This window comes from Gracilinanus agilis, chromosome 5 (genome assembly GCF_016433145.1).
Source record: "Gracilinanus agilis isolate LMUSP501 chromosome 5, AgileGrace, whole genome shotgun sequence".
Lineage (NCBI taxonomy): Eukaryota > Metazoa > Chordata > Mammalia > Didelphimorphia > Didelphidae > Gracilinanus > Gracilinanus agilis.
This window is the reverse complement of record NC_058134.1, coordinates 46017869-46040787: the sequence shown is the minus strand read 5'-3', so window position 1 is coordinate 46040787 and position 22919 is coordinate 46017869. Positions and strand designations below refer to the sequence as shown.

Below are 22919 nucleotides of genomic sequence, written 5' to 3'. Positions count from 1 at the left end.
TAATTTTTCCCATACTGTTTTCCCAGCAGTTTTTGTCAAATAGTGGGTTCTTGTCCCCAAAACCTAGATCTTTGGGTTTATCAAACACTATCTTGCTGATGTCATTTACCCCAACTCTATTATATTGTTCCACCCTTCTGTCTCTTAGCCAGTATTATATTGTTTGGATGATCACTGCTTTATAGTATAGTTGGATATCTGGTACTGCTGAGCCTCCATCCTTCACTTTTTGTATTAGTTCTATTGATATTCTTGATCTTTTGTTCTTCCAGATGAACTTTGTAATAATTTTTTTTCTAATTCTATAAAAAAGGTTTTTTGGTAGTTTGATAGGTATGGTACTGATTAAGTATAGGTAGGATTGCCATTTTTATTATATTAGCTCATCCTACCCATGAGCAATTAATGTTTTTTCAATTGTTTAGGTCTAGTTTTATGTGTGAAAAGTGTTTTGTAGTTATGTTCAAATATTTCATGAATTTGTCTTGGCAAGTAGATTCCAAGATATTTTATATTGTCTAGAGTGATTTTAAATGGAATTTCTCTTTCTAACTCTTGCTGGTGAGTTTTGTTGGAAATATATAGAAATGCTAATGATTTCTATGGGTTCATTTTGTACCCTGCAACTTTGCTGAAGTTATTATTTCCACTAGGTTTTTAGTTGATTTTCTCAGATTCTCTAGGTATATCATCAAATCATATGCAAAGAGTGATAGTTTCGTTTCCTCATTTCCTACTTTGATTCCTTCAATTTCTTTTTCTTCTCTAATTACTACTGCTAGCAATTCTAGTGCAGTATTAGATAGTAGCGGTGATAATGGGCATCCCTGCTTCACTGCTGATCTTATTGGGAAGGCTTCTAACTTATCCCCATTGCAGATGATACTTGCTAATGATTTTAAATAAATACTGCTTATTATTCTGAGGAAAGGCCCTTTTGTTCCTAAACTCTCTAGTTTTTTTAATAGGAATGGATGTTGTATTTTGTCAAAGGCTTTTTCTGTATCTATTGAGATAATCATGTGATTTCTTTTAGTTAGGTTGTTGATATGGTAGCTATGTTGATAGTTTTCCTGATATTGAATCAGCCTTGCATTCTTGGTATAAATCCCACCTGGTCATAGTGAATAATCCTTGTGATAACTAGCTGGAGTCTTTTAGCTAGTATTTTATTTAATATTTTTGCAACAATGTTCGTTAAGGAGATCAGTCTATTGTTTTCTTTCTCTTTTTTTGGTCTTCCTGCCTTGGGAATTGGTACCATATTGTATCATAAAAAGAATTTGGTAAGACTGCTTCTTTGCCTATTTTGTCAAATAGTTTGTAGAGAATTGGGTTTAGATGTTTGATAGAATTTACATGTGAATCTATCTGGCCTGGTGTTTCTTTCTTAGGGAGTTCCTTGGTGACTTGTTCAATTTCTTTTTCTAATTTGGGATTATTTAGGTATTCTATTTTTATTTTTGCAATCTAGCCAATTTATATTTTTGTAAATATTTGTCCATTTCACCTAGATGCCATATTTATTGTCATACAATTCAGTAGAGGTGAGATCACCCTTTTCATTCACAACACCGTTAATTTTATTCTTTTCTTTCTTTTTTTAAATGAGATTAAACAATACTTTATTTTATTTGTTTTTCCAAATACCAACTCCTGGTCTTATTTATTGGTTCAATAGTTCTTTTACTTTTAATTTTATTAATTTCACCTTTGATTTTTAAGATTTCCAATTTTGTCTTCATCTGAAGGTAAATTAATTTGTTCTTTTTTTGTTTTTTTTTTTAGTTGTGTGCTCAATTTTTTGACCTCTTCTTTTATTTTGTTGTTAATATAGGCATTCAGGAATATAAATTTTCCCCTATTTTGCTTTGGTTGTATCCCATACATTTTTTAAAAACATTTATTAATATTCATTTTTAACATGGTTACATGCTTCATGCCCCTACTTTCCCCTTAACCCCCCACTCTCCCCCCAACCATGGCCGACACACATTTCCACTGGTTGTAACGTGTCCTTGTTCAGGGCCTATTTCCAAATTGTTGTTAGTTGCATTGGTGTGGTCGTTTTGAGTCTACATCCCCAATCATGTCCGCCTCAACCCATGTGTTCAAGCAATTGTTTATCTTCTATGTTTCCTCTGCTGTAGTTCTTCCTCTGAATGTGGGTAGCGTTCTTTACCATAAATCCCTCAGAGCTGTCTTGTGTCATTGCATTGCTGCTGGTATAGAAATCCATTACATTCTATTTTACCACAGTATACCAGTCTCTGTGTACAGTGTTCTTCTGGCTCTGCTCCTTTCGCTCTGCATCAGTTCCTGGAGGTCTTTCCAATTCACATGGAATTCCTCCAGTTTATTATTCCTTTTAGCACAATAATATTCCATCACCCACATATACCACAATTTGTTCAGCCATTCCCCAATTGAAGGACATACCCTCCTTTTCCAGTTCCTTGCCACCACAAAAAGCGCAGCTATAAATATTTTCATACAAGTCTGTTTATCTATGATCTCTTTGGGGTACAAACCCAACAATGGTATGGCTGGATCAAAGGGCAGGCATTCAAATCCCATACATTTTGATATGTTGTTTCCTCATCATTCTCTTCAATGAAATTGGCAATTGTTTCTATGATTTGTTCTTTAGTCCAACAGTTTTGGAGAATTAGATTATTTAATTTCCAGTTCATTTTCAATTTCCCTGTCCATGAACCCTTAATAATTTTACTTTTTATCACATTATGATCTGAAAAAGTTTCATTTATCATTTTTGCTTTTCCACATTCATTTGTGATGGTTTTGTGTCAATTTTTGTAAATATACCATGTCTTGGTGAAACAAATGTATGTTCCTTTTTATGCCTACTCACTTTTCACCATATATTTATTAGCTCTAATTTTTCTAAAATTTCATTCAGCTCTCTTACTTCTTTCTTGTTTTTTTGGTTTGATTTATCTAAGTCTGACAGGGGACGATTGAGGTCTCCCAGTAGTATAGTTTTACTATCTATTTCGATCTTAAGCTCCAATATTTTCTCCTTTAAAAATCTGGGTGCTAAACAATTTGGCATATATATGTTTAATGATATTTCTTCATTTTCTATACTGCCTTTTATCAGAATGTAATTACCTTTCTTATCTCTTTTAATCAGATCTATTCAAAGTTATGATTACCGTCATTTTGATTTCCTCTTTTAATCCTGCCCTTTCTTATTTCACTATTTTCCTCCACACCAGTATTTTGCTTTTAATCATTCCTCTTTCCCCAACCACTATTTTACTCCCTTTCCCAACCCCTCCCTTCTTATTCCCCTCTTATTTCTCCTTAGAGTCTTTTATGTACCTTTAACTTTTCCCTCCTTTACATTACTCCCCTCCTAACGCCCCCTTTCTTTATTCCCCTTTTACTTCTCTATAGAATATGCTATAATTCTCTACCCCAATAAATCTGGCTGTTATTGCCTCTCTGAACTGATTCCACTGAGAGAAAAGTTTAAGTGTTAGCCATCACTAGCCTTATCATCTCTTTCTTATATTCGTATTCTCCCCACCACCCCATGCACCTCTTTTTGTGGTATAATTTACCTATTTTACCTCTTCCTTCTTGTTTCTCTTAGTATAATCCTCCTTTTGTCCCCTAATTTTTTTTACATATCCTAAATAGCTTAATACCACACCCCTCTACTTATGTATATTTCTTCTATCTACTATGATAATGAAAACAATTTTTAGGAGTTACAGGTATCATTTTTCCATATATAAGTATAATCAATTTGACCTTATTATAGTTCTTATTTTTTTTTTATTTCTTGCTTACATATTTATGGTTTTCTTGACTTTTGTATTTGCACATCAAATTTTCTGTTTAATTCTGGTCTTTTCTTCAGGAATTCTTAGAAATCTTCTATTTTATTAAATGCCCATACTTTCTCCTGAAAGTACATGGTCAGTTTTGATGGATAGGGGATTCTTGGTTGTAGACCTAGTTCTCTTGACTTCTGTAATATCATATTCCAAGCCTTGTGGTCCTTTAGTGTGGAAGCTGCCAGATCCTATATAAATCCTTACTGGGGCTTCATGATATGAATTGCTTCTTTCTGGACACTTATAATGTTTTCTCCTTGGCCCTGAAGCTCTTGAACTTGGCTATAACATTCCTGGGAGGTTTCATTTGGGGATTTAATGTAGGTGGTGATCTGTGGATTCTTTCAATGTCTATTTTCCCCATTTTGTTCAAGAATATCAGGGCAGTTTTCTTGACTAATTTCTTATAATATGATGTCTAGGCTTTTATTTATTTATTTATTTGTTTGTTTTTTGGTCATGGCTTTCAGGTAGTCCAATAATTCTTAAATTGTCTCTCTTTGACCTTTTTTCCTGGCCATTTGTACTTTCATTGAGATATTTCATATTTCCTTCTCTTTTTTTCATTCTTTTGATTTTGTTTTATTATTTCTTAGTGTCTCATGAAATCATTACCTTCTACCTGCCCAATTCTAGTTTTTAAAGTCTGTTTTTTATCTATGATCTTTTGGTTCTCCTTTTCAATTGGGTCTATCCTGCTTTTCATGGCACTCCTCATTGGCATTCTTTACCTGTTCTTCTAGTATTCTGTTGTAGTTTTCAATTTGCTTATTACTTCATTTGGTTTCTGTGTCTCTCTTTCCATTTGGGCAGTTTTGCCTTTTAAACTGTTATTTTTTTATGTTACTTTCATTTCTTTTCCCCACTTTCCTTCCCATTTTTCTTCTATGTCATATTTGGTTCTTGAACTCCTATTTTAGTTTCTCCAGAGCATATGACCAGATACCATTTTTTGGATTGTTTACATGTATTTTATTATTTCTCACTCTCTCCTGTTGCTCCTGTTTTTTGCTCTTTTTCTCCATAGAAATTTTCCAGGTCAAGACCTTTTTATGCTATTGTTTACTCCTTTTCTGCTTGAGAGCCAGGAGTCCTACATGTGGCTGGACATTTCTATCTTAGCCTCTGTCTTGAAGGCCTTTGCCTTGGCGCTATCTTCCCTTCCCTGTCTGAGGCCTAAGTGAGCATAGGTAGGTATGTGGTAGTTTTTTTCCTTTTTGTGGATGGAGCTTGGCTTCAAATTGTTTGCCCTGAAGCTATCTTTCCTGCCCCTGTTGCTCCTGCCACTATGTTGCTGTCTCCACTCCCGGAATTGCCACCAGTGCTCTTAAACTTGGGATTTTGCTGCCCCAGCTTCCAGGAGTATGTCTGTGGTGCTTTTATCCAGCCCCCTAGAATTTGGAGATTGCCTTTGCCCTGGCCAGGCTCTGAGCCTGGCACAGCTGGGGTTGGGGAGGGATCATCAGCTTTTACTTTTCCTCCTGATGTTTTGCACCCTTATAGTGTGGGAATCCCTTCTCACTGCCTACCTTTTATGCTGTTTCAAGTGGAAGAGCCCCTTTGCTCATCTTGTTTTGACTTCTGTCCTTTTGAGAAGCTTTGTATTAGTCTGTTTAGAAGGAAATTCAGAGTAGTTTAAAAATTTTCTCAGCTACTAAGCCACCATCTTGACTCCACTCATAGTTGTGATTCTAAGGACATTTTTTCTTGACATCAATCCTAAAGTTCATTTTTTCTTACTCACCAAAATTGTTTCTCTTTAGGTCTTCAGAATTTCATTTTTGAATATTTCTCTCCATTCTAAAGAACTATATCATATCTGGGTTTTTTTTTGTTAATCAAAGGTATCTATTAGACTCTACCTGGCTCTCTTGTCCTTTATCTATCACAAACTCAAGGATGATGTGGTTACTTTCTTCCAAGATTCCTATCATTTTTATTCCAACAACCAGGTCCTCCCTATTAGTGAGAATCAGTTCTATAATAGAATTTCCCTTGTTGGTTCTTCTACCTTTTAAAGTAGGAAATTACCTCTAAGGCACATAAAGAAATTATTAGCTGTTCCACTTCTGACACAGAGAAAATCAGTGCAGATGCTTGGATTATTGAAGCTACCCATTACATAGTATACCCTAGTGGCAGATGTGTGACCTGATTCTCAAAATCTTACTTTCGTTCAGGTAGTTTGTCATATATTCTGGTGACAAAATTGCTTCTGTTTCTATTGACTCTTACCCAAATATTGCACCACACGTACTCCATCTATTTTCTCAATTTTCTCCTACTGATCTCCTTTCTTATATTTAATGCTACCATTTCCCCCATTTTATCCTAGTCTTCTTCTTTTAAGAAAAATATAGCCATATAGAACCACGTTTGAATTTTATCTCATCTCAGTAATCCCTAAAATACTAAATTATTTTCTTTGTATTAAGACTTCTAGTTCATGTTACTTGTTGTCAATCCTTTGTGCATTTGTGTTTAGATGTGTGAGGCCATGGATTTTATTACTGGTTCCTATATTGCATTTTATTTCTTTTGAACCTCTGTTATTTTTACTTCCCTGCAGCTGTTCTTTATGTTCCTTTGCTTGGTAGACATGTTTAGGGAGGTCATTCTCTGCCCTAGTTTTTCAATATTGATTATATTTGTAAGATACCAGGCAAATAGACTCTTACCATCCTTTCTTAGCTTCATCTGGTATATAGCAATTAGCCAGGCATTTCTGTATTTTAACTCATTGCTCCATAAACCCTGATGTCATTCCCAGATTGCAGCTTCTTAGTCATTTGTTGATGTACTACTAATTCATTTGTTCTCTTTTCTATTCCTTGCTTTTAGTTGAGGATCCCTGAAGAAATGTTTTCATAAGAGCTTTAGTTTCTTGTCCAGAGCCTTGTAATCATTGACAATTCTTTCCATTCACATCAATGTTTCTTCAGGCCTCTTGTTCTCAAAATCCTTCATTTTTCTCATCTCTAACCTTACTATGACTGTGTGTGTTCCTGATCCTGCTTTCTAAAATCCTGCTTTCCTACCACAGCCTTAAATCTTCCTCCCTCTCTCACTGTTACTAAACTTAGTTGTTGTGCCAATTTTGACTTCCACTTACTAAACTCCTCCATCTCCAAACCTGTTTTTCACTCCAGTCTGCTTACCATCACTTTAGTTATGTTCTTGTTATCTTTCCCATCATGAGACCTCATCTTTCATTAATTCTCAAATCTGAGCAGCCTCCACTTCCAGGGTCACACAGCTGGGAAATGTCTGAGGCCAGGTTTGAACTCACAACCTCTGTCTCTAGGCCTGACTCTCAATCCACTCAGCTACCCAACTGCCCTCAAATTTCCCCACTTTAGCTCCCTAGACTAATGGTAAAAGATCTGTACTACCACTTGTTTATCTTCTCACCTCTTTTCTTCAAAACTTCTTACTTCTTTCTCATTTTCTCCTTGAATCTGTAGTATTAGGTGAAGATATAACTCTGCGTCTTGCCATCTGAAAATGAACTCAAAGCTACCTGTGTCCTTTGCCCACTTGCCTTCTATCTCCTGCCTTCCTCAGATCTTTTTCTCAGCAGTCATGCCTCATTTCTCATATATTCACAATTATTCCCTTTCTATTGGCTTCTTCTCATATGCTGAGAAATAGTTCCAAGCCTTCCCCAATTCAATAAAAACACTATATATATACATATATATACATATATATATACATATATATATATATATATATATATATATATAACCCCCTAATTTATCTACCATCACATTCTTCTCCCTTTCTTTTCCAGACTTCCAATCTCTGCCTCTTACTTCCAGTGCTGCCCCTCTCCTAAAGACCATCCAAAATCTCCCTATCGTAAGCCCCATGGCCTCTTTAGGCCTGATCTTCCTTGACTTCTGCAGCTTTGATACTTGTTTTCTCCTTCTCTTATATTCCCAATTGGCTCCAGGGACATTACACTCTCTTCCTTCTCTCTCTGAGTCTTCCTCCAGTATCCTTTTCCCTGACCTACTCCCTTCATGACCCTCTAAAGTCAGAGGTTAAAAGTTTTGCCTTGACTCTCTTCTTTGATCCCTTTGGGATGCAGATCTAGTAGTGGCATTGCTGAATGAAGGGGTAAGCACAGTTTTATTGCCCTTTGTGCTTGGTTCTAAATTATTCTCCAGAATAAACCATACAAGTTTGAAAAGAAAGCTTAATTTTTGCAAAGAAAATATATTGTATCATCTTCCTCTCAAGTTCATTAAAACGGCAGTTACTTCTAACTAAATTATAGTATTGTTCAGCCTTCCTTATAATTTTAAAAATTAGCCTTTGGTCTGTCTTACTCTGATAGAGAAATATTAGGGTTGACAGTTTTAATTAGGACTTCTTTTCTTGCATTTCTCCTGTTTTGTTTTATTTTTTAAATATTGCTATGTTGTTTTTAAACATAAATTCAGGCTTGTTAGACTTTCATTATTTAATGTTCCTCTTTCAATTATATACTGATCATGCTTATTATCCCTTAATTACTTTTGCTTTTTAAATCTACTACATCTAATACCTGCATAGCAATACTTTCTTCCCTTCATTTTCACATGGGTCTAATAGACCAGCCCCTAAGTATAAGGTATAAGAATTTTTTTTCCTTATAAGAATTATTTTTCCTTATGACAGCTGATGGAGGATTTTTAAAAATTGTATGTGGCCTTTCTTTTTATAGGGAACCAACTGCAACCTATTTTCATTTTGTATTACATTTGATTCAGTATCTTCTTTTCTATTCTAACACAATTGTTTTTATTTTCCATTTTCTTCTATCAGACTGTCAATTCAATGAAATTTAAATGTCCTCCAGTAGTTGAGTATAAGTTTTAGGGTCGCTCTCTCCCACCCTCAACCCCATGTTTCTCATCTGTACCTTGGCAGTTGACACCCTTTGTGAAATTTTCTTTCTTTATATATACTTTGCAGTTATTATAATATAGAATTGAATTCATGGTTTAGTCTTTTTTTTTAAACTCTTACCTTCTCTCTTAGAATCAATACTAAGTATTGGTTCCAAGGCAGAAGAGCAATAAGGTCTAAGCAACTGGGGTTAAGAAAAGATTGAAGTCATCAATTCCCTTTCTAAATGTTCACTAAGAATCATTAATGATCCGTTCTAGAATTTTGTGAGGAATCAAAGACAAATTCATAAGACTAAGGTGGAAGGAAACTTAGAAGACATCATTTAGCAGATGAGGACACTGAGGCCCAGAGGGGTTAGGTGATTTTCCCAGAGTTGCAGGTTTATAGGATCATGGATTTAAAGCTAGAACAGATCTCAGAGACTATATAGTCTAAACGTCTCATTTTAAAGAGAAAAGAGAAACTGAGGTCCATAAAAATCAAGTGATTTTTTTAAACCCTTACCTTTTGTCTTGGAGTCCAAGCAGAAGAGTGCTAAGGGCCAGGCAATGGAGGGTTAAGTAACTTGCCCAGGGTCATACAGCTAGGAAGTGTCTGAAGTCAGATTTGAACCCAAGACCTCCCATCTCCAGGCCTGGATTTCTATCCACCTAGTTGCCCCATGGTTTATTCTTAATCTTGGACTTTGTTAACATTCAGATATACTTTTGCTTTATGTTTCTTTTACGTATTTTCAGATCCCTCTCACATTATATAAAGATCTTGATAGTCATAGGGCTTTGTTGAGAAATTCTTGCTGGATCTGCTGTCTCAGAATAGTTCCCTTTTAGCTTCAAAGAAAAAATCAATTTGTCCTAGTGTTATATTTGCAGTGATAGCTCACTTTAGCTTAACTTTGTACAGTTTTTTTCTAAACCTAAATCTTCTACAAACTCTAAAGAATATTTTCAAAGTCATTCTGATCCTCGTCCTCCTAAATGTTTTCATTTTTATTTTTGAAGTTTATGAACTCCCATTTTTATTTTGAGAGTTTAAGAACCTGTAACACATGTATCTGAGGGCTTTCATTGAAGATTGCTATAACATAATAAATAAGCTACTATGTTCCACACCTCCATCCATGCTGATACTATTTATGGTTTTTTAAAAATTCTTTAATTTGCTTGACTAAGTTTTCTCTATGACTGGCCTTTTCTGTTTTATGTTACCCTTGCTGAAGCTTGGGTTTCCTTGATCTATTTTCTAGGTCCATTAGTTTTTCTTATTTTATCTGTATCTGTAATCTAGTTGTAATGTATCTTTGTGATGCTGATATATTTCTATTTGATTTTTTTATTCTGACGGGTTCCTTATGTTATTTTTAAGTACCAATGGTTTTTTTGTACTTTTATAACACTTATAAATTTAAGTTACATTTTTTAGTATTCTTGATTCTTTTTAGAGGTTATTATTTCTTCCTCTTTCCAATTTATTTGATTTCTTTTGTATTTGTTTGGGAGCCTTACGGTGCTCACTGTGGGAATAGATTCAGTACTACAAGGGACCATTAAGAAAAAATAATCCAACCTCTTCATTTTATAAGTGAGGAAATTGTCTCAGATCGTTGAAATGATTTTCCCAAGACCCTACCAGGAAGAAAGGGGCAGAATTAGGATTTGAACTCAGGTCCTTTGATTTTGAAGTCAGTCCCTTTTCTACTGTATGATATGACATACCTCCTGCCTTTGACAGTGTCCTTTTATGATTCTTGTTGACTTTCCTCCCCTATGGTGTTGGAATACTTGGTAATTATTTTACTTTCAATGTTGTGGTGCTATTTTATGCTTGCTATGCTGAGAGTCTATTTTGGTTTACTCTAAAAGGCAAACTTTTTAAAGAGGGGGCCAAAGGAAAGGAAATACTCATCTGTCCATCTGTTTCTAAGGCAACTCTTTTGAAGTTGTATTGTATCCTACTCATTGTATTCGTCAGATTAGGAATAATGTGGTACAGCCTGGTAGAACATTGGGGGGGGGTCGCATCTAGCCTGCAGGCCATGTCTGTTAGGTTTCAAGTCCTTATCTGGATCTCAGTTTCCTCACTTATATGAAAGGGTTTGACTATACAACCTCTAAGTGTCTCTTCTAGCTCTTAAATTATATAATTCTTCACAATATCTTGAACTGATAATCAGTAATCTCTTTCCAGTCTTCTCTTCAAATGGTCTCTTCACTTTTTTGTTTTTTGCCTTTTTATTTTTTAGTGTAAAACTAACCTTAGTCCTCTCATGGGATCCAAGACAGTGAGATCTAGAATAACTGACTTAAAATCAGTCTTTATCTACTGAGTCTTTTCTGTGTGCTGTACTAGGTGGTTGGAGAGAATACAGAGGCAGGATGGTAAAGAATTTCTTTGCTTTCCAAAGCCTTCAGGAAAGTATCCATGCTAGAAAGCAGTTTTCCAGGGAGCTGGGGGCTCTGGGAGATAGAGGCCAGCCCTCCCTTACTGCACTCCCTTTGGATTCAGTTCTTCCCTATTATTCAATCCTCATCCTTCTTGCTCTTTCTGCAGCATTTGACACAACTGACCTGGACATTCTCCTCTCTTTGGGTTTTTATGATACTGTGCTCTCTTGTTCTTCTTCCTGCCTTTTTTGACCCATCCCTGGTCTCCTGTATAGCCATGCCTCACTCTTCATGTGAATTTCAGACACTGTCCTAGACTTCCTCCTCCTTCTCACTCCTTCCCCCATCCCCATCTGTCTGTCTGTCTCTCTCTCTACTCTCTCTTTCTCTCTGTCTCTGTTTCTCACTCTCTCTTTTTGTCTGTCTCTTTCTTCCCCCCCTCCTTTCACCCTCCCCTCCTGTCTTCCTTCTTCCTTCTCTCCCTCTGTGATCTCATGAGTTCTAATGTGTTTGATTATACAAATGACACTGAAATGGACATATCTGCTCATCTCTCTGCTGAGCTCCAATCTTACATTTCCAGCTGTCTGATGGACATTTCTACCTACATATCTTCTCTCAGACTCAAGTCACAAGCACAGCTTATGCTGTCCCCTCCTTAAATCTACTCCTCTTGAGTTCTCTGTTTCTGTAGAGTATTTACATTCTTCTGTTTTCTGAGGCTTGCAGCCTTGATGTCCTCTCCCTTGCTTCTTCGCCTTCCTTATCCAGGTAGTTTCCCAGCCTCATTTAGACTCTTCTGAATGCTTGGAATTCTCCCTCTCTTCATCTATACCTCTTAGAACATTAAGATCCTTTTAAAACAGCCTACCACTCATCTCATTCAAGAATCCTCCTGACTCCTTAAGTTTCTGGCCCCCCTTCCCCCCAAATAATTTTATATTTATTTTGTATCCACCTATCTTTGCACATGTTGTTTTACATAATTTGTCTATGATCTTGACTTTGGGGACTATTTCTCTTTACTCCCTTAGTACCTTAATGTAGTCTTGGAACACATTTGGCATTTAATAATTGCTTGTTGAATTGAACTGAAATTGTGTGATGGTGGATTAGTTACCTTACTTGTCTGAAACTCAATTTTCTCCTCGGTAAAATGGAGATAATGATTAATTACAGTTTCTGCTACACGATGTTTTTGAGAAGTGTGACAAAAGAACTAAAACCCTTACCTTCTGTCTTAGAATCAATATTGTGTATTGATTTCAAGACATAAGAATTGTAAGAGCTAGACAATAAGTGTTGAATGACTTTCCGAGGTTCACACAGCTAGGAATGATCTGAGGTCATATTTGAACTCAGAACCTCTCATCTTTGGGCTTGGCTATCAATTTACTTGAGTCACCTAACTGCCCCCAAGTAGAACAATTTTAAAATGATAAAATACTCTGTAAATGATTTGTTTATATTGTTGATTCATTGTCATCTTTTTTGGACAGAGTTTAGATAGAAATCGTTTGAGATCAGGTTGTATTCTGCCATTATTCTTTATATGGAATATTCTGTCAGCTATTGTGTAGGTGGATAAACTGGCAGCATATTATAATTGAATGAGTGTTGGCATGTAAGCTTATATTCCATGAACTCACTGGAATTTCACTAGGACATGGCTCTAGCAGATAAGGTGATAGATATAGAATGTACCTTGTAGTTTTCTCATGTGCTTTTAAATCTTTTGCCAGAGGCTCTATGTTCTTGAAAGCTTTTCATTTAATATAGTTTGGAGATTGAGTGTTGACTACAGTCACATAAATTGAAAACATTATTCTTATTTTTTTATGTTTTGGTATTATTTCTGCTGTTGTGGGTAACACTTCTATATTTGAAATTAGTCCCATTCAGTACAGTTTTATTTTTCCTGGATTCTCAAAGATATTTTGGAGTTTGAATTTTTTTGGCATGGGTATTTTTTCCCTGTTAGTTTATGTAGAGTGGCAAGTCTCTGATGTATAGTTCTCACTATCTAACCTTATATTTTTAAGTGCCTAGTAAATGCTACGGTTAAGAACAGGTAGTAATAGATAATAGAGTTTCTATGATTTTGTTGCATAATCTGTGTCAATCAAGTCTCAGATTTTTAAAATGATCTTTCTATAATTTTTAGTAACAATAACCCAAACCTGAATTATTGTTATGCTGTTCTTAAGTCTTTTCAGTCATGTGTGACTATTCAGGCCCCCATTTAGTGTTTTCTTGGCAAAAATACTGGAGTAGTTTGCCATTTTTTTTCTCCAGCTCATTTGACAGATGAGAAAACTGAGTCATACAGGGTTAAGTGACTTGCCCAAGGTCACAGAGCTTATGTCTGAGGCTATATTTGTGCTTAGGTAGATAAATCTTCTTGACTTCTATCCACTGCACTATCTAGCCTGAATTATTGTTATAAATTCCTCCATTTTTGTAAACAAATTTAGTTAATGTGTCTTTTTCAGCATGTTATTATTTGAGTTGATGTAGATATCATTTATGGCTGTCAAGTGGTTAGTTAGTATGATGTTTAGGGTCTACTTTTATCTTTGACTTGAAAGCTTAAAACAGTTCTATTCAAGTGAAAATAATGGACTTAAGGGTAGACAGAGCTGGAGTGGGCTTACGTGTCTCTCTAAAAGATGCCACATTTTATATCGGTTATTGTTGATGATACATTGTTGGTATACTTTAAGAAGAGAACCATTTTTAACATGGACATTGTACATCCTCTAGCATTCTCTTGTACTTGAGTCTATTTTGCATATTGGAAAACTTATACAGAAGCCATGAGTGTGGCCTGAGGCAAAGCCTGACCATGATAAAGACCTTGTGGTGACACTTTGGGAAAGCCGGGTTAGTAATCAGTCACCATGTCACAAATGAGCTGATCTTTAGTCCTCTGAAACCTCCTAACACATTCCTTTTACTCCTCTTCTTATATATCATTTTCCTGCTTGTAGATTTTTTGGGGGGGTAATACAAACTGAGAATGATTGTATGAAATACCCAGACTCATAATTGACCTTTATTTAGGTGGATCTTCTTTATTTTGTTTTATTTATTTATTTATTTATTTATTTATTTTGCAACAAGGAAGGGAATCTTTTTCTTAGGAAAGATAGGTCAGACTTGTGTGAAAGAGGGAGTTCAATAAGTGCTTTGATAGCATCTGATGAACCACCAGAAAGCATCTGAGGCAATAATTAAGAAGTTTCATTGAGCCTGGCACTTTCTGGTTTTGCTGAGATGCTGGAGATTTTGTTGCATTCCTTTATATAACTGTTCTTTGATTTCTTTACATTAATGTTATGTAAGCCTTTTATTTTACATTTGATTTGACTTGCATTTTATGATGTTAGACTTCTTATAATAATATATGTTATCAGAAATTTCCCACACTCTCAATAAAGGACTTCTTTTTCCTCTAATTTCTTTTCTTCTCAAGCCTCTGTACCTTAATTTTTAAAATATAGTTACTGAAATTTTTATTTTATTCTTAGCATTGTTTTGGCTTCCCTTACTGCCTTAACTTTTTACTTTCTTCCCCTCCCCATCCCATTTCACTTTCAAATGTTGATTAAGGAGATCAAGAATTTCTGATAGATTTTAATTTTCCAGATTCTTTTCCATTAGTTTTTCTCTTTTTTTTTAATCAGTGCCGTTTTCATGTTTTCCACTATGTTGTACCCACCAGACATTGATTCAGTCTTCCAATATCTTTCTATAATTCTTTAGTTTCCCTGACCTGTTTCTGCTTTCTAATGGCTCCCTTTTAGGACTATTTCTAAATACTCCTTCCCTTTCTTTGGCCTTACAACTTACGTAACTACAGCACCTACTATTGTGTGTAGACTTTGAAATTCTATATAGTTTGTCTGGTTTTGTGAGAATGTATTCATTCATGATGGTTATAAGAGTTGCCATCTTTTCTGTATAGTCTATAATTTAGATTTTCCTATCATACTAAAAAAGGCTTTTCAGATTTCCTTTCTAAGTATGTTCCTTTCCTCTTCAGAATTATTTGATACCACAGCATTATTTTTGGCTTCTTCCATTATTAGTTATCACTTCTGGATTTTGTATTAAATGTAGATTGTTCAGTGCTTTCTGATTTTCAAGTTTTCCCACTTTATATTTCAGAAACTGGTTTTTCTCTTCCTGTATATTATTATTATTATTATTATTATTATTATTATTATTAATGCTGTGATAAAATGATGCTTTTATCATTCAGTGATTGATATGTATAGGTACTTGGTATCTAGTTGAATTGCCTGCCAATATTGATTTTTTTTCAATCTCTTCTGTTGCTATTTGCCTGTCAGCTGTCAATGATCATTATTATTAGCTCCTGTCTGTAATAACCACTTGCCCTCATTCTTCTGATTTGCTATTTTTTTGTCTTTTGTTGCCTTCAAAATAAAGTAACCAGACTTTTGAAATTGTATGTAAATTAAAAGCTAATAGGTTCTAAGATCTTGAAGTCATCTGTTTGGAGGCCTTCTGGGTCTTTTCACCTTGATCCCAGGTTCTTGATGGTGATTTTATATGGGTAGGTTACCAGATAACTGAGGGCCTAGAGACTTTGCCTTCTGGCACTGTAGTACCAGAGATACTGAAATCTAAGTTATAATTCTTTTGATTTCTAGTCTTTGGAAAGAATTTTGGTCTTTTTATTTTATCTAATGAATTTTTTATTTCTTATAATTTTAAATTTCTGCATTTTAAATCATTTTCAATGTTTTTCTTTTATTCAAGGTATGAGCATGTCCTTATGGAACCTGACCCTGTACCAGCATATGCTCTGAAACTGCTAGTAGCTATGACAGAACATAATCCAGCTTTTACCAGGTACCACAACTTCAAATATTCTTTTCTAGTAGAAATTCTTAGCATTTCCTTTTTATTGACTTGCTCATCCATAAAATGAAATATTTGTGTGCTCCTAAAAATGATACGCTGCTGAAGGCTGATGTTTGAACAGTAAAAGTAGTCATTTTTCATGTTTCATGCTTTGTAATAGCTATCATTTAGTCGACTTTGACTCATAGTTTTATAGTTTTGTCTCTTACCAGTGTTTGCCAGATAGAGAGGAGGTTCATACACTTTTCAAAATGGTAGAGTTTATAAGAAATAGTATTAACTATTGATTTCTGAAAGGTCGAATAATGTACCAAATGTTGTAGAATATTTTTATAGCTTTTGTTGAGTATTTATGGTGTATTCTTTGCCACTCTGGCTTCAGTGGCTTATTTTGGTGATGCCTCATTTGTGGAGGGTTCAACAGCCTTCTTCATAAGTTATGAATACTCTCTATGTCTTAACTGTTGTTGGGCCAACAGTGCCCGACTAGGGCTTAGGAAAAGCAGAACTCTGTATGAGGGCAGTGGCAGCTGCTTTCAGCACCCTAAATTATTCACTAGCTCAAAAGAAAGGAGCTGGAAAAGACTTTGTTCTGGCCTGTAGCAGTAGAGATACAGTTTGCCCAGTTCTTAATTAGATTAGACCAGTCAAACACCAAGGATAGCTTTTCCAGTCCCATATAAAATCACCTTATTCCCTGCAAGTAGTAAAACTGATTCATTGCTATTTCCCTTGGGCATGCTTATCAACCATCCCTTTAAAATGCTTTTTAGAAGGTCCCCAGCAACTGTAGTCAGAATCCCTGTCCTTTAGCCTTAAGAATGTCGCTTCCTCTGCATTCTTCCCTTCTCTGAGATGCCCAATCATTCTCCCCTACCTCTGACCTCTCTAGCTCTTATTATCTCTGACACTTATTTTAGGATTGGAGTATTTACATTTTATTATTTTCTGTTTTGTGTCAGTCTTATCTTGCTTACTAGTCTCAGAATTGCTTGAGCTCTGAGATTCAGTTTTACATTTCTCTCTCAATCCCTCCATCACCTCACACCTGAGGGCCATTGAGGAGATGACTGATAAATGTTTCTGGATTAATTAAATAAAACAGAGAACACTGGTCTCTGCCCTCAACCATTTGTTTGATCCTCTGCTGATTTCTGGGACATTGTACAAGGGAAAGTAGCAGAGGGAGGACTTGATCCTGTGTCTTCCTGGCTGTGTGTGTGTGTGTGTGTGTGTGTGTGTGTGTGTGTGTGTGTATTTGCTCATTTGTGGAGAGTTCAACTTTCTTCTTCATAAGTTATGAATACTCTCTATGTCTTAATTGTTGTTGGGCCAAGAGTGTGTGCGTGTAAAGGAATCTATATTTAATGGATGATATATACTTATGTCACTGATTAAATGTAGATTCTTTTATCTTAGGAGATGGCATAAATAAAGTGAACATTGATTTTTTAAAGTTACTATAATATATACATTGCTACCCATCGCCACTATATATATATATATATGTACATACATACATAAATACTGTAACCACATTATACATTATATATAACATTATACAAAATATCTTCCAAATATATCAGAAACATGATGACAATGTTACTGTCTTTATTATGAAGAAAATGTAAAAAGTAGGCTTTGGGGCAGAACTAGGTGATGGGGAAGTGGTCAGTCGAAGAGGGGCCCTTATTGTTAGGTTTCCTATCAATTTTTCACCCCCCGCCCAAGCCCACACAAACTTGCTGGATTTGAACACAGGTCTTTCAGACTCTTGGCCTACTGCTGATGCACTATGTCACCTAGCCACCTTTTATCTTGTTATAAGCTATTTTAAAAAAATCATTGCAGAGAAAAGCTATATACAATTCATTAGCATAGGGAATTGCTGGTATGGAAACTTTCTCTACCAATGCATTTTGACATCTACTATGTAATTTCTAGTCTGAAAGTGTCACCTATGGATGCTCTGGGGTTAAGTGATTAGCCAGTGTTTGTCTAAAATCAGACAAGAAACCCCAGGCTTCCTGGCTCAGGCTCTCCCCCGAATCAACCTTGCCATGAGATTTCACAGTTAAATGGATGTCGGACCAATATCATAGACAACAAAATTCAAGTACATCAGAATAATGTGTACTCTGTGAAGAACTGACATTTAATTTTCTTGGGAAAAGCAGATGGAGAGAGAGAGAGAGAAAGAAAGAGAGAGACTAAGAGCAATAATCAAAATTTTTCTCTGAGAAATTAATGTCTTCTTTGGACATCTTTGGATTCAGTGGCTGCTCTTAACTCTTTCCTACTTATTGGAGGAGAGGGGTTGTTGGAGAGAAGAGCTAACATCCCTTATCAAAGGAAAGGGTTACATCTTAAAATAGTAATCACAGAAAATAAAAAGAAATGTAGATTGTTTAATGGTGCTTTTAACTAGAAAACAGGAAAAAGAAGTCCACTTGAAAAAAAAAAAAAAAGAACTACAAGATTAGTCCTACCCTAAGCATATTGCATTGAAAACCCTGGACTACCTCTTCCCATTGACAGTTAACATTTCTAGATGACCTTGTAACTTTGAATCTTTGGTTATTGTTTCTTATTTCCCTGTTTCCCTACATGCACTAACTACAAAAAAATCCTTTGGAAACCTAAATATTGTTTTCTTATTTTAGAGAAAGTTGGGGAAAGTTTGGTAGAGATTAAATTGCTATAGAACTAGATTGAACTATAAGCTTGGCCCTTTGACCAAAGTCAGGTCACATAAATTTTGGGTCTAAGGTTTTTTCATTTATAAAATGATCTCTAAGATCCTTTTCCAGTTCTAAAATCATATGCCTTTTCTTTCTTAACTGCAACACAGAAAAAAAGGTTTTTATATGGATTCAAGATGCTGTCATATTTAAAAAATAAAAATAAGGTCTATGATACAAAATCTAATAGATTCACATTTTCTTGAGATAATAATTGACCTCTATGATCATTACAATTAATCAATACTTAGCTCCATTTAGAAAAAAATACATTAATTGCTTTATTTTGATTTATTCCTATAGCAAACATCTGGGCTAAAAAAACACAAATAACCATATCCTACCCCAAGTTGCAAAATTCAATAAGCATAAATCATGACAAACAACATGTCCTTTTCTTATGGTTATTTTTATTTGATAGAAATGATTATTTGTCACTTTTATTACTTGCATTAAAATCTCCAAATATACAAGGCTAATTAACAATTAGCTTTAAAAAATGGTCTTATAATTAAGAAACATTCAATTTCCAAAAGCAATTATTAAGCAACAGTCTATTAAACACTGAATATGGTACAATGTTTTTGAGAAGATGCTTTCATACTTAGGGATCCTTATAGTTTGGTAGTTATAGATAACACCTATAAATAACTCTAATACAAAGTAATACAAATGCCCATCTTTTAAACCCAACCTTTGATAAGTGTTAATATTTGTGCCTGTATCACTATCATTCCTCTCTCATCCAGAAGAATACCCATGCTGTAGTAGTAATGATGAGGATAATGACAAAATAACTGGTAAACTGTATTCTGAAGATACCACTCATTAGGTTAGCACCCCAGCCAGTATAATCCATCTGCTTCTCCACTGTAGAAATATGGTGGCTATAGTTGCGAGATAGCCCTATTCAAAACCCTCATGACGATAAGCTTAACATGGAGGATACTAATAATGGAACAAGTATCATTCTTTAGTGTTTTGATTCCACAACAAGGTTTGATACACCCAAAATATACCTAATTATGAAACAAATGGAAAAAATACTAATATCTCATCTGATTTGGGACATGCTGGCACTCTAATTTTAAAAAGCTTATTTAAATTGATGACATGAATCTAATTAGCAGACCAACCATTCCAAAATATAGAAATTAAGTTAAACTGGCACTAGCTCAAAACTATTAGAAACAAATTTTCCAGTAATATTTGTAACAACATGTAAAAACATTTTAGGATGAATGCTGTATAATATGTAGTAGCCATTGTCACTGTGATGAACCATAGAAAGAATGGTAGAAGCCACCAAGGAATACTGCCAGGATACATATCAGACACCACCCTGGTAGAAGCACCTTGGGATAGGTATTGAAGACCTGGAGAAGACCATTGAAAGAATACAGCAATATTTAGCACAGTGCCCAAATGTAATTCAATATTGTACCAAAAAAAACAGAAGAATCTAAGAGTAGACTCAAAGAGTTACTTGTACGTTAACTCTGTCAACTATATGTTCACAAAGAATTGATTTTAAAAATTGCTGTCATACAGATTAGTTGTGGAAGTAGACGAATTTAATGGCAATTCAGGATTAGAACATCACCTCAAAAAATCACAGAAAGGCTGTGTAGAAGGTTGTTTTGCCTTATCAGCACATAGCAGAGTGCTTGGTACATATTAGGTGCTTAATAAATGTTATTGACTAAGGAAGCGTGGATTTGAGCATCCATAAAATGTGAGCATACACAAATTGGTAGAAATTTTGAATGCAGAAAGGAATCAAGAGAACAAGGCTGTATAAGAAATTCTTGGGGCAACTAAGTAGGGCAGTGGATAAAGTGCCTAGCATCGAGAGAACTCAGATTCAAATCTGGCTTCAGACACTTCCTAGCTGTGTGATCCTGGACAAGTCACTTAACCCCAGTTGCCAAGCCCTTGCTAGTCTTCTATCTTAAAACTGAAACTAAGAAGGTAAAGGTTTTAAAAAATAAATTCTAGATGCCTTTAATTAGCAATTGAAAGCAAAATAAGAAGGTTTATAAATCAAGGAGTCAAAACAACACAAAGGACACAATCAACAATTCAATATCAGATAAGAAGCTTATTATTGGGATCTGAGAGGCAAAGAAGGCATAAGAGAGAAAAAATCCTCAAAGAGAACGTGAAAATGTTTTTTTTTTTCCTGTGTTTTCACAGAGTTCAATACAATGAAAAATAGAAAGCTTAAACTCTATTAAATGAAGAATGAGGACACTTATTTCAAGGGAACTTCTATGCAAAATCATAAAGTGGTAAAGTCCTATAAAATTCATGATTAACCTAAATGATTTACAATTATTGGTCCAAACTGTGAAGGACCTAGCTGTTCTCAGGAATACAGTGATCCAAGACAATCTCAAAGGATTCATGACGAAAAATACCATTTGCCTCCAGAGAAGAAACTGATGAAGCCTGAATCCAGACCAAAGCAAACTATTTCATTTTCTTTCTTCATGTCTGTGTTTTTTATTTGAGTTTCTTTCACAAAAGGACTAATAAGGAAAAATGTTGTACATGATTGCTTATTGTCTTTTCAAGGAGAAGGGAGGGACAATATTTGGCAATTAAAAAAAGAATGTTAAGAATTATTTTACATGTAATTGGGGGAAAATAAGACATTATTTTAAAATACTGATTCAGATACACATGAATTTATTAGCAAAACATCACTATTTTCCTGCCTGATGCAAATCTGAGCTTATCTTTATTAACAGAAAAAAATCACATATTTATTGCCAAAAGATGGAAACACCAGTGACCTTTACAACCACAAGTTAATTATATATTAATGGACTTTAATTCAAAGCACAGGTTATATCCATCAAAAAATTCTATAGACATTATCTTTGCAGAGGAGAGAAAAATGCATGCTGGACAGTACAGAGATGAAAAAAACCCTTATTATTCATTTGATTATTTAATTGTAAAATTTTTGACCCAGTTCTGCACTCATGGCTTATCTGTGTTCTACAAATAAATAAAATAGAGTTTTCGATGTCTACGTGGAATACCATTCTACAATTCAAATGCACTACTAACACAGTACTTTTAAGGCAATTTATAGAAATTATGGTACCTTCCAGGGATATAGTTTAGACTCCTTGTGATTCTGCCTATTTTAAGTCTATTATTATTTTCCCAAATAGAATTAAGTAAGGTTTCCAAGTTTGAGTGAATCATACCAAAAAATATCTTTTTAATTGATTCAAGGATATCAAAGATAATGACAGCACCTACCTTCCAGGGTGGTTGTGAGGGTCAAATGAGATAATAATTGTGAAGTACTTAGCCCAGTGCTTGGCACATAGTAGGTGCTATGTAAGTAGTAACTATTATAATTATCATCATCATTATTGTCATTGTTATACAACCTCCAAATATTAAACAGATCCTCCATTTCATGGAATCTTTAGCCATTGATGTTAAACTGTCATGGATTTCATCACTGTAAAATATTGAATAGCACTTTAAGGGAAGAACGTGAAGGCTTTGAGCATGAACACAGAGGCCAAATTGACCCAATGGTTGACAACTCTACTGAAAAATAATTTTCAACACACATTGAACACAAAAGTAGTAGAGGATTTTTCTGGGATTTTATGAGCATCCTGAAGCCAAATTTCAACAAGAACACATTTAAAACCATTGATGTCTAAGAAATATCATTTTTAGCTCATCAGATTTTTGGAGCTACAAAATGAGCTGTGACATATTTGGAAAGTTTCTTAGCCAAAAGCTGTGTGATACTAACTAAGCCTAAAGCCCATTAGCTGAAGTCAGCTATAAAAAGATGAATACTTCCTCATCAAAAAAGGAAAAATAGAATTGATAGATGTTTTCAGAACACTAGATAGGTAAGAAAAATACTTCTGGAAAAGCAGGAAATTAGTTCAATGAACAGTAGTATTGTAATGGGGGGCGTTTAGGAGGATGGGGGATGTAGTAGAGAACAAGTTGGAGAAAGATGGAAGTCCCCTCCTCCCTCAACCCTGTTACTGAGAGACAAAGATGGTATCCCCTTAGGAAAAGGGGAATCCTGGAAGGGTGTGCTGCCTTGAAGGTTTGAAGGAATAATATCCTCAAGGAGAAGTGAGCGA

General features: G+C 34.9%; 1 protein-coding gene across 1 annotated transcript in view; it reads left to right on the top strand.

Moving 5' to 3' along the window:
- ULK4 (unc-51 like kinase 4) overlaps window positions 1-22919 on the top strand; it is a 660820-nt gene that overhangs the window by 281325 nt on the left and 356576 nt on the right. The window contains exon 30 of the mRNA XM_044679671.1: window positions 15938-16030. Within this exon, the coding sequence (XP_044535606.1) occupies window positions 15938-16030 (93 nt within the window). The remainder of the gene's footprint in view (window positions 1-15937; window positions 16031-22919) is intronic.